This window comes from Impatiens glandulifera, chromosome 7, assembly GCF_907164915.1.
Source record: "Impatiens glandulifera chromosome 7, dImpGla2.1, whole genome shotgun sequence".
Classification (NCBI taxonomy): domain Eukaryota; kingdom Viridiplantae; phylum Streptophyta; class Magnoliopsida; order Ericales; family Balsaminaceae; genus Impatiens; species Impatiens glandulifera.
In genome coordinates, this window is record NC_061868.1 from 31,088,932 (window position 1) to 31,100,504 (window position 11,573).

The following is an 11,573-nucleotide window of genomic DNA, read 5'->3' on the forward strand; positions in this document are numbered from 1 at the left end:
TCACCGTTCTCTCTCTTCCGTGTCTTCTCCTCCTTCTCTCTAAACTCAAACTAAAACCCTAACACACAACGAAAAAGGCGAAGACAACCATGAACGATCGAGGCGATGTGCTCATTTCTGACACAACAACACTGCCATGAGCACGAGCACGATAGAGGCAACTGGTATATTATTGTTCTCTTCTTCGACCATTGCCGTGGCACACAAAACGTGGTAGGCGAAGATGCGGTATGGTCATGTCACGGTCGCAGCGCGAAGAAAGCGAAGAGGCGGCACGGTCGCGGCACACGAAGCATGGAAGGTGAAGAGGCGGAACGATCGTGGCACGGTTGGTCGCGTTTCGCGATGGCGGTCACGTCTCGCAACGACACGTTTGTCACGCGATGGCACGCCCGTCCATAGGCTTGCCTTGTTTGGGTATAATTCCAGAAGCAAAATTAATCTGAAGCATAAATAGAGATTGGTTAAGCCACCTGCAATGGTTGGGCTTACAATTGAGCAGGCAACATGGAGATTGGTTAAGTAGGACAATATGCAAGTAATATGGAGATTGGTTAATTTGGTTCTACTTTAGTTTATTCATAAATCATTTTCTCTTTAAATTATGCTTTTTTTTCTGTTGTCTTTAATTATTATTATAAAAACTTGTGTTTGTTAATTAAGAATGTTGTTTGTGTGTAAATTGGTCACTTAATTGTTTATTTGGAGTATCACAACTATATTATTTCAAGCTCTTTCTCTCCATTATTTTTAATAATAATGGACACTTAGGACTTTATAACAATAATATAACAAGCTCTTTTAGTAATAATCAATATTCACTCAACTTAAACTTTAAAATCCAGATATTTTGGAATTATAACAACAAAAAATAGGTCAGGGAATTCTACTACTTATTGTAAACTAATAATCAGATAGATAACAAAATAAATGAATTAATTTGCATCAACATCCACACACCAAACTCATTGTTCAATAGAAACTAACTGTAAATATATTCAAGAGAATTAAAAAAAAACTAGCAGATTTTAAAATAAGTGTGTCGAGACCGTGTCATCGCGAGACGACGCGGCCACCATTGCGAGACGCGACCAACTGTGCCTTCCACGCTACTACGATTGTGCCATAGCGCAACCAACTATCACGAGCTTGCCATCGCGAGACGGGACCGAATCACTTGAATCATGAGACGGGACCAAATCAACGTGAGAGCGCATCCAACCTCATCATCATCATCTGCATTGAACCAACAACTTAAAAAGTGCAGCAATATCATCATCTTCATTCAACCAATAACTTACAAAGTGCAATAACAACCAACAACATTTCGAATCACATGAATCAAGTCTCGAATCTGTTAAAAAATAAACACAAAAATATTAAATTCAGCTATAATGGAAATAAGAACATAAATACATGATATCAGAATGAGTTTTGTCCTTCGTTGTGTTCATCGTTCGCCGAAAGCCGTTTTCCGTTCGCAAGGGTTGATCGCCGCTTAGGGTTTACTTTAGAGAAAAGGCATAGAAGAGAGAGAAAAGAGAGAACGGAAAATGAAGAAATGAAAAAAATTGAGAATTTATATAACGAATTAGGGTTCCGTTGCGACATGCGACGGGGGTATTTTCATCCGAAAAATGGGAAGCGGTCATTTGCGCAATTTTTATTAGGTGCTGATCATTTGCGCAATTAAAGCCATTATTAGGGTCATTTCATCAAATTTCTATAATCATGTGTAGCACAAGTTATTTCTAATCTTTGCAATAGGATTGTAGATCGTCAGATGAGCGCTCAGATTTCATCCAACAACAGATCGCGCCAAACCCTCGCTACAACGGATCTAGCACGCAATCGGTCGCACCCGATCAACTAATAGGATAGACTAAACCTGTTAGTCAACCGAGCTGACCGCGGATGGAACTCCAATGGAACCCAACATTCTGTCACTCAAAACGACGTTATTTCTTTCGTCTTCTTCCCTAGACTCACGATCTTTCCATTATCACGACTCGTTGGTGCGCGATCTTCTAAAAGTTCTAGCTTCCTCCACAAGCGATCAAATTCATTAAAATTTTCAGCCACGTGCTCCTCTGATCAACACCTACATTTCTCCCTTATCCTCCAACCTTATTCTATCGTAGATAATGTTGTCACTTGTTGGATAAAACTTTGAAGATAAGATCGCTAGAAGTCAAATTCGTCCTAAATTATCCCTCCCCGGCCGACCTATGAGTACTATAAATACTCCTCATTGCTCTATGAATCAAATCATCAAAGAACAACCAAAAATTACACACTAAATCAAGCCTTGAAGATTCTGGCCAAGAGTAGTTTTTGTCAAAACTTCCTCCAGAGATCCTAACTTCGACCTGGGCTTCTAAATAGCCTCAAACTCATCCCATGAGTGTTCTCCAAGTGTTAGTATGAATCCAGAAGCTCTATATTTTATTTTGTAATTGAAAATTTGAATTATTTCAAATTTCCCTACTTTGATCGGGTTTGATCTGTTCTAAGCTTTGACTATGTGATTTCTTTGTTGGGAATCATTATTATATCATGTATGAACTTTTTTATTGAAAGAGAATCGCTCAAATCAACTTGAATCAAAAAATTAAAAAAAAATTAAGTTTGAAAACTGGATTTTAAAATATTTGTGTTCTTGGTTTAAATTTGGATTTTTTGTTCTAGTTAGTTGTTATACATGTTTGTTAACATGTTGGAATAATCCCAAACAACTGTAATCACGTTTTGATCATGTTTGATCAAATTGAAAATTTTTAATATTAAGCATAAAACTGGATTTTTAAAAATTACGTGTTCTTGTTTTTAATCTGGATTTGTTGATCCAATTAGTTGTTATACATGTTTGTTAACATCTTGGGATGAATTTTAAGCAACCGTGGAATCACTTTGATCATGTTTGATAAAATCTTGTTTTTGAATTTTTTTGAATTTTGATTCAATCTTCAAAAACTATTTTAATGATGTTATGATGTTCTTGTTTAGGTTCAGTTCAACTATATTCATTATTTCAATGCTAATGAAATAAAAATCAGACATTGAAATTATCTAATTTAAAAAACTTCAAAATTTGACCAAGAAATGGATTTTTGAAATTGATCCTTGTAAAGACTTCAAAGTCATGATTTATGTAAGGGCTTTGTTCTTAATGATCATATGAACTTACTATAGTTTACGTATCATGATTTCATGATCACAATCAAAAGTTATTGACTTCTTAAATTTGATTCAAAATAAGAACACACGGTCCTAAGGTTTTAGCCTAGGACCGGTGATCCTTGGTCATGTTCTTCAGCAAGGACCGAGTGAACGAACCTAGGACCGAAAATACAAGAATGAGAAGACGCACTTAGGACCGAGGATCTTAGGAGCGAGTTTTCTAACCCAAGACCGGTGTTCTTCAGCTAGAACCATGGACCAGGACAGATGTTCTTCAACTAGGACCGTGGACCAGGACCGATGTTCTTCAACTAGGATCGTGGACTAGAACCAGAGTTCTTCAACTAGGACCGAGCCCTCCTCTTAGCCTAGGACCATTATTTCTAGCATAGGACCGAGCCTTACTTTAACTTAGGATCGAAAGCCTTTAGCCTAAGACAGATGATTAAGACCAAGCCTCTTAGACCTAGGATTGGTAAACCAAACCCTAGACCTAGGACCGATGTTTCTAACCCTAGGATCGAACCTTCACATATCCTAGGACCGGTAAACCTAACCTTAACCCTAGACCTAAGACCGAGCCTTCACTCACCTGGGACTAAACCTCCTGAACCCAATTGAGCCTAGATCGGCTAAATCAGACCCAAGCCCTAGGACCTTGATCCTAAGGCTTGTTTGGTTCCTCTTTTCAAAATCGAAAATGATTTTTGAGCCAAACCCCATTTTTAAATGGTATTTCTGATGTCAGAAAATGATTTTCAAATATTTCTGGGATGTCTCCCCAAAGAAAATGTTTTTGCTAAGACATTGTTTGGATACACACTCTAACACCTTTCTCTGATACTTTTAGGTTTTGTTAAATCGAAATACCAACGCAACAAGTACACACCCTTCTCTAAATAAGTTTGTACAATTATTTACGCGAGCTAAACCTATCCTTGTTAGGACCCATGGGCTACTAATTGAAAAAAATAAATGTTGTAAATAAAGTTTATCATAGCCAGATATTTTATTTTCAAGAACCATCTTTAGGCGGGCGCAGAGGACATAGCGCGGAATCCTTTTTCTGAGCGTAAATAGACAATGAACCCCTTTTCAGAAACTCTAGTATATATATGTTTGTACACGTATCATTTTATTGATTTTTATAAAATCACCTGGAGACTCTGATTTTTAAACAAATATTCTTTTAAATTAGTTATGTTTAATTAATTTAAAACCGATTTTGGCTAAATTGTTGTTTAGCCCCAGATTATTAAAGTTTTAACAAATTATTAATTATTTTTACATAATTAATTTATTCTGATCCAAGTATTATCAAAATCTTGTAAAAACTAAATGTTTCATTTTAAAAGATGTCTGACACGCAAACTAATGTTGAAACGCACCTAACATCGAGCTTCTACGAGATATTCCCCTCATATTGCCATACAGCGCCTTGGCACGCGTGCTAAGTTATGAGACGGGAGATAAATCGCGGGGGGTTTGTCATTACAACACTTATGTGAGGAAAGGAAACACATGTTTATAGAAAACAATATCCATTTTGATAATTATTTTCTAGAATCACGATCATATGTGTTATGCCTTTTTCCCATCATTATATCCCAAGAAAATTTATTTGAGACTCTCGAATCAAACTTATATTTATATGTGTGATGATTCGCAACATAACATAAACATTCAAAAAAACTCGAATACTTGAATAATCTGGTTCATGACCATATATCATTTAAATGGTGTTTTCCACTTAAGAATCATAGTGGGCAATATGTTTATAAGAAATGTGGCCATAAGATTTGAGAGTGAGTGGGATTTAGATGGCAATTTAGATTCAAACATCAATGCTCGAGCAACTTGAACCAAATGCTTGTGTTTACGCTCCACTACATCATTCTATTGTGGAGTATATACACAAGTCTTTTAATGTATAATTTCATAAGATTGAAACAAATTTTGAAATTCAACACTTATGAATTCACTCCCATTGTCTGTTCAAATTGTTTTAAGAAACTGATTTTTAACAAAAAAAAAAAAATCAAAAAATCTTTTAGAATATTGACCACTTGACAATTATTTGCAATTAAGAAATTCCAAGTGCATGGACTATAGTCATCTACTATAGTAAACATAAATAAGGTGTTTGTGAAGCAAGGTTCACTGTAAGACCCTCAAAAATCCACATTAATAAGCTGGAAAAGGAATTCAGATTTATTTTGACTCAATGAAAGTTTGATCTTATGTTGTTTAGTCTTAGGATAGATTTCACATTGCAATTAAGAAAGTTTAAGTGCATGGGCAATATTCATCTACTATATTAAACATAAACGTGGTGTTTGTGAAATAAGGTTCACGATAAGACCCTTAAAATCCATAATAATAAGCTGGAAAAGGAATTCAGATTTATTTTGACTCACTGAAAATTTGATCTTATTGTTTAGTCTTAGGATAGATTTCACATATCTGAATAACTAGTTGTTCAGTTTGAAATTTTGAAATGAATAGAAAACGCTTTAACACATAAACTAAAGAATGACCAAGATGTTTATGCCAAATTTAAGCAACAACATTTGCATTAGAATTCAAACTATTAAACGAAAAACTCTATGACGGATGCATGAGTTATCCTTTTGGTTATTGAAGTTAGAATAGTCTAAAACATAGAGATTTCCCTAATTTCTTCCAACAATCAATATTTTTTTCTTCTCAAGTCCTGCAACAAACATTTAATTGTGAAGAAGGTTAATGACAAGTGACAATCCTTAACAATTTGAAAACCAATATTATGTTATATTTGAAATCTGGTATGTATAAGAAATCTATTAGGATCAATTAGGGATGGACTCTCACTAAACCCATTTGTTTCACTATTTTAAAAGATCCATCATGTGGTGGATAGGAGAAAAATGACTGATAATTCTAAAGTTATGTATCATTCTTAAATTAAAACATACATGTTTACTAGCTCTGGCATTTATAATCCATGAATCATATAATTATTTATTGAAAAAACATATAAGAATGAACAAAGTTAACCCGATTTCCTTTGAGTGTTCATAATCTTCTGTTTTGAATGAGCACAATAAATTCAATTGGTGGATCATCAACCTTCTTCCCAATATTAATTGAGGAATCAGCCATATTAACTTTGTTTTTTCTCTTTCACATTTATATCCCTATAGGCTTTTGTACCAGTTTAGAAATCTCGAAAATTTTAATCTAAATTTATGAATGAGCCAAATCTAAATCACAGTGGAAAGCTAGCTGCACTTCACATTGCGCAGAATCTACAAAATATTACCTCAGTGATATCTTCTATCCATGTGAGAATTAAACCAAACTAACAACTTTTGTAGATTCATATTGAGGTCCTTGTCCAATTAACAGAAAATTAGTTGCATGTTATTGTGTGAAGGTAGGTAATTCAATTATTAATGGAAAATAAAAAAAATAAAAAAACAATTTACTGCTTCTATGTCAACGGCAAAAAAATTAAATACTACAGTCTAATTGCTACCGTGTCTGAATCAATGGATTTCATCCCATTTTCTAGCCTAGCGACAATAAAATGTGGATATTAACCTTAAGTTCCTGGTTTCAAGCCCGTCAAAGGTAAATTATGCACCTGATGAAGTGGTTTAATGTAAAATTTAATTTTTTTATAAAAAAATATCTTTGAAATTGATTGTCATCCGGTGGGTGTATATGGATATTGTTTTATCAAATTAATTAATGTTTTCACTATGAATCAAATTTTAATTTTTTTTAAAACTCTTGATTTTCCAACATTTGAACATCTCAAATTAAAATGTATATTTTCTATTTAGTTAATTTGAATTATTTTAATATCGTGTTATGTTGTAAATCTTTTTTATTTATGAAATTTTTAACTTTATGAGAATGGTTTTATACTTTGTCTAATTATAGATGTTTCCTAAATTTCATGCTTATTGTTCTATGCTATCTCTCAAGAGTCAAGTGTCAACCTCATCTTTATTTGTTATTGATATTCGGACCTCCGTTAATCTTCCCCATATAATCTAAATGTCACTTATAATTAAAAATTAGTATTATCTTTATAAATAAAAGTCTCTTGGAGGTTATTGTATAAAAATTGACTCAATCATTTGAAAATGTCTCAATCAAACAATAAAAATCTCTTAATGACAAGTTTTAAATGCTTTATTATAAATTATTCTTATGCAAAAACAGCATAATTTTAAATCATATATGTCTAAAATGAATGAAAAATAGTCTTTGAGTTGATTACCAAAATTTAGTTGAATATTAACATTTAGTGAGCCTAATTTTGATGCAAAATAAAAGTAGTCCACTCACAAAGAAAAAGAAAATGCTCAATTGTTTTCATTATTTCCCTATATAATGGACATGTTGGGCACTAGACCATCATACATTTGAAGTTTGAACAACCTACTTTGGCCTTGATTATAAGTAAAGAAGAAGAATGGTGCAAAACAACTATGCATAAGTGATGCATTCATAGTTGGAGGACTTGAATAAATTTTTACTTATGAATTTACTTTACATATTTAGAATGCAAATCCATATACATTTTGTGTGTTTGAACCCTTTTTAGTTGAAAAGTAAAAACAAGTAAAGAGACAAATAACTATTTGAATTCTTATGTCAATATATAAGAAAATGTTTTGTTTCCAAATCTTGAAGCATAACACAGAAATGGAAATATGAAAGAACAAGAAGATTCATGAAGTTTGTAAACATTATTCCATTTTATATAAACCAGGAAGCAACAATATATATACCTATGCAGGTTTATTGATTTCTTTGTTTAAAAAACAAGGTATGCAACAACAAAGAGTCTAATCTTTATTAACAAAGGCTGATTCGGCCAAATCAATGGCTCGAGAGAGACCCGCAGCCTTGTTCTCACACTCCTTTTGCTCATCATCAGGGTCGCTATCTGCCACAATCCCAGCCCCAGCCTGAAGGTAAGCCACCCATTCTTGTCTATTCTTTCGATCCTTGTATGAGTACATTGTGTCATAACGCCCTCCAGTTGGGAAAACAATTGTTCTTAAGGTTAACGCGATATCCATGTCCCCTGTGAAGGAAATTCCACCAAATCCACCCGCATAAGGTCCTCTTCTGTTTGCTTCCAGCTTATCAATCAACTCCATTGCTTTCACCTTACAAAACACAAAAAAAAAGTATTATAATTACAGAGAATCATCTAAACAGAGCAAGCAAAATTTGTAAGAGATTGAAGGCGATGAATTATTCTAACCTTTGGTGCTCCACTAACAGTTCCCACAGGCAATGCAGCACGAAGCACATCCCAGCAATTTAGGTTATCCAGCAATTCACCGCTAACCTAAAAAAATAAGAAACAAACAAACAAAGACAAGTGTTATGTCAATTTTAAGATAGGACTAAAATGTGAAATTAAATTTAGAGCAAAAAAGTCCTCACAGTAGAGCTGATGTGCATCACATGAGAATAGCGTTCGACATTCATAAGTTTTTCCACATTCACAGAGCCAGATTTCGACACCTTCCCCACATCATTGCGTCCCAAGTCTACAAGCATGGTGTGCTCTGCACATTGTTTTTCATTCTGTAGCAGCTGAATTTCTAACAACTCATCTTCTTCAACTGTTCTCCCTCTTTTGCTTGTACCAGCCAGTGGACGATTAATAATCTTGTTATTTTTTACCCGCGTAAGGATTTCTGGACTTGAGGCAACCATCACGCAGCCTCTAGCCTAATAACATGGAGAAGATCTCTTATAAATCCATGGTAAAGGAATGTGATACAAGCTTAGAATTTTCTGAAAAAAACCAGACCTGTATGTAACTCATAAATGGACTTGGATTCACAACTCTCAAAGCTCTATAGACTTCAAAAGGATCAGCAAATGTCCTTCGTTCAAAGCGCTGACTCAATACTATTTGGAAAATATCCCCTGCAAGAATATGTTCCTTTGCTTGCAATACTGCATTCTTGTAGTTATCACCGGTCATGTTTGACTTCTTCAAAGATGGGCCAAAATGGTTAGTGTACAAGTCCACAGAGCCAGGGGATAGTCTTGGGCTATCAAATTAAGAGTAAATAGTTAAGGAGATAAACATTTTACAAAAAATTAGTCAACAAATAGTGGAGTCACTTACGGATCAACATCTTGCACCTTTGATGCCAACATTTCTAGCCGTTTATTTCCATCCTCATATGCCTCCTCAATAGAAGTGTAGTTGTCGAGCTTAACCCAATGGATTGCATATACTTTCTATGGATAACACAGACATCCAAATTCCTGAATTAGAAATTTCATAATAAAAAGGATACTCATAATTTAAGCTCAAAGTGAAGCCGAGAAGCAGTCAAATGTTATCTGCATGGCTAAAGATTACCTTCTCTACATGATCAAACACAATGACATCATGATACAATCCTAAATGAATATCTGCAAGATTCCTGTCATCCTTTGGTGCCATAGCGAAAGGAAGTTTTTTCTTCTCAACAAAACGGACTGTGTCATATGAGAAGTAACCAACCCAACCACCTGTTCAAGGTAAAGGATGACGATTCTTAGGATTCTTAGCATTATTTGAAAGCTACCTTTACAATTACACTTGCTATCAACTTAAATGATATGCTACACCAGTATTTGCAGTGAACCAACATCTATTATGTTATCATAAGAAATTTCGTTGAAACTGCAACCATAAGTGAATAATATTTAAAATAAGTAGTACCAATAATTCCAAATAAAACATCAGAATATGTTTACTCATTATCCAAACAGTACTTGACATAGGTTCAATGAGCTTGGAAATAATATAAGCCATGTTCTTTGTCATACATATATACTAATAAAAAGAATTGGGGATTTTTGTTTTTGTTTGTAAAGCATGGTCAACATTGGCATCCAAATATTGAAATGCTTCAACCTTGGAATCAGATCATACTACAATCAACCTCTCCACATGGGTATAAGGAGTAATTCAGAAGAAATTACCACAAAATGCATTAGGAAGTTCATCAATAAGTAGAGGTCTCCAATCCTCTGAAATGCTTTTTGGAATAGTCATTGGATCATCGACGACCTTTTCGGTAATACATCCCTTCTCATGGTCCACAATTGTAACATTGTTCTCTTTGGCAACTATTTCCATCGATGGTTGAGCGCCAACGACACTATAACGACCCTGAAACAATCCGACTTCTCATATGAATAGGAGACCAAGAAGAATCAATTGTGAATATAATCAAAATAAGAAATTATGATAAGGACTCACAACACTTGAAACACGGAAACCAGGCTCCACAGACTCAAACAGAAAGCTCGGGGCATCATGGTCACCTTTTGGGACCAAACATCGGTAAGCCAGTACCGGGGTCAAATGATCGGAGAATATACATTTTTGTAGCGGAATTAAGTTCCCTTTCCTTGACGCCTCAACAAACTTCTTCTCTTCATCCCCAACTGAACAAACACAATGAAATTAACATCAAAGTCTAGACAAATATCTTTCACTCCATAGAAATCAACAATAAAGAGTGTTATGCACCCAAATCCTTCTTTTAAATCCTGGAAAATTCATTAGCAAATTAATGCAGACCAATCAAACAACACCCAAATTTTTATTTTCGACCAATTCACATGTCTATAAACAAATAAAGTGATAGATATATAGTAGATATAGATGTTCAGAGAAAAGAGTAACCGAGAGAAGAAGATTGGACAGCGCAACAATGGGGAGTAATGACACAGCTAAGCGAGCTCGAGCTTCTAGGAGAAATAGTGACAATGGTGAACGGAGTCATGCGGTGAGAGAGTCCTAGAGTCTGCATTGTGAAAACGTACAATTGGAGAAGAAGACCGACAGGAAAACAATAACCGGAGGCGATATTTCCGATTCTATTCCTGTTCTTTCTTTCACTATATTATATTCACTTTGTTTCTGGTTCATAAAACATCTGCATTATAAATTTATTATATAAGAGTCAAAAGTAAAAGTAAATTAAATGATTTTATATTCATAATAATATTTATTTTTGTTCGAAACAAATTCAATCTTATCTTATCCTATGATTTTTTTTTATATATTCTATCTTATTAAAAAGATATATTAATATGGTTAGTGTAGACTCAATACAATAATATTTGATAAAATTATAACATCAATAAAATAATTTCAATAAATTTATTAAATAATATAATTTTTTGACACATATAGGTCCCAAACTTATATAAAATAATAATATACTATTTTTTTTTTTAATTTAGAGCCTTAATGAAATATGAATCCACCCTTCTATATTTTGTATGAAAATTTATATTCATTTAAATCTAATCTCTCACTTTTTGCAAAGCTTTATAAAATTGTGGAGTGCAAAGTTTTATAGATTTGT

At 33.9% G+C, this 11,573-nt stretch overlaps 1 protein-coding gene across 1 annotated transcript; it reads right to left on the reverse strand.

The window, feature by feature from the left end:
- Positions 1-7,811: 7,811 nt before the first annotated feature.
- LOC124945555 (anthranilate synthase alpha subunit 1, chloroplastic-like) lies at positions 7,812-11,117 on the reverse strand. The gene is made up of 9 exons (XM_047486008.1): positions 10,886-11,117; positions 10,457-10,644; positions 10,177-10,366; positions 9,569-9,720; positions 9,329-9,444; positions 9,005-9,251; positions 8,632-8,922; positions 8,447-8,533; positions 7,812-8,348 (listed from the first exon to the last, which is right to left on the reverse strand). The coding sequence occupies exons 1-9, from the start codon at positions 11,010-11,012 to the stop codon at positions 8,022-8,024; spliced, it is 1,725 nt and encodes a 574-aa protein (XP_047341964.1). The 5' UTR covers positions 11,013-11,117; the 3' UTR covers positions 7,812-8,021.
- Positions 11,118-11,573: the final 456 nt, after the last annotated feature.

Excerpts from the sequence above, each read along its gene's own strand:
- LOC124945555 (XM_047486008.1), bottom strand. The coding sequence starts at position 11,012 with ATGCAGACTCTAGGACTCTCTCACCGCATGACTCCGTTCACCATTGTC. Across the intron at positions 10,645-10,885 it reads TGTCCAATCTTCTTCTCTCG|TTGGGGATGAAGAGAAGAAG; the intron begins GTTACTCTTTTC and ends GTGTTTGTTCAG. Across the intron at positions 8,349-8,446 it reads CTGTTAGTGGAGCACCAAAG|GTGAAAGCAATGGAGTTGAT; the intron begins GTTAGAATAATT and ends GTGTTTTGTAAG.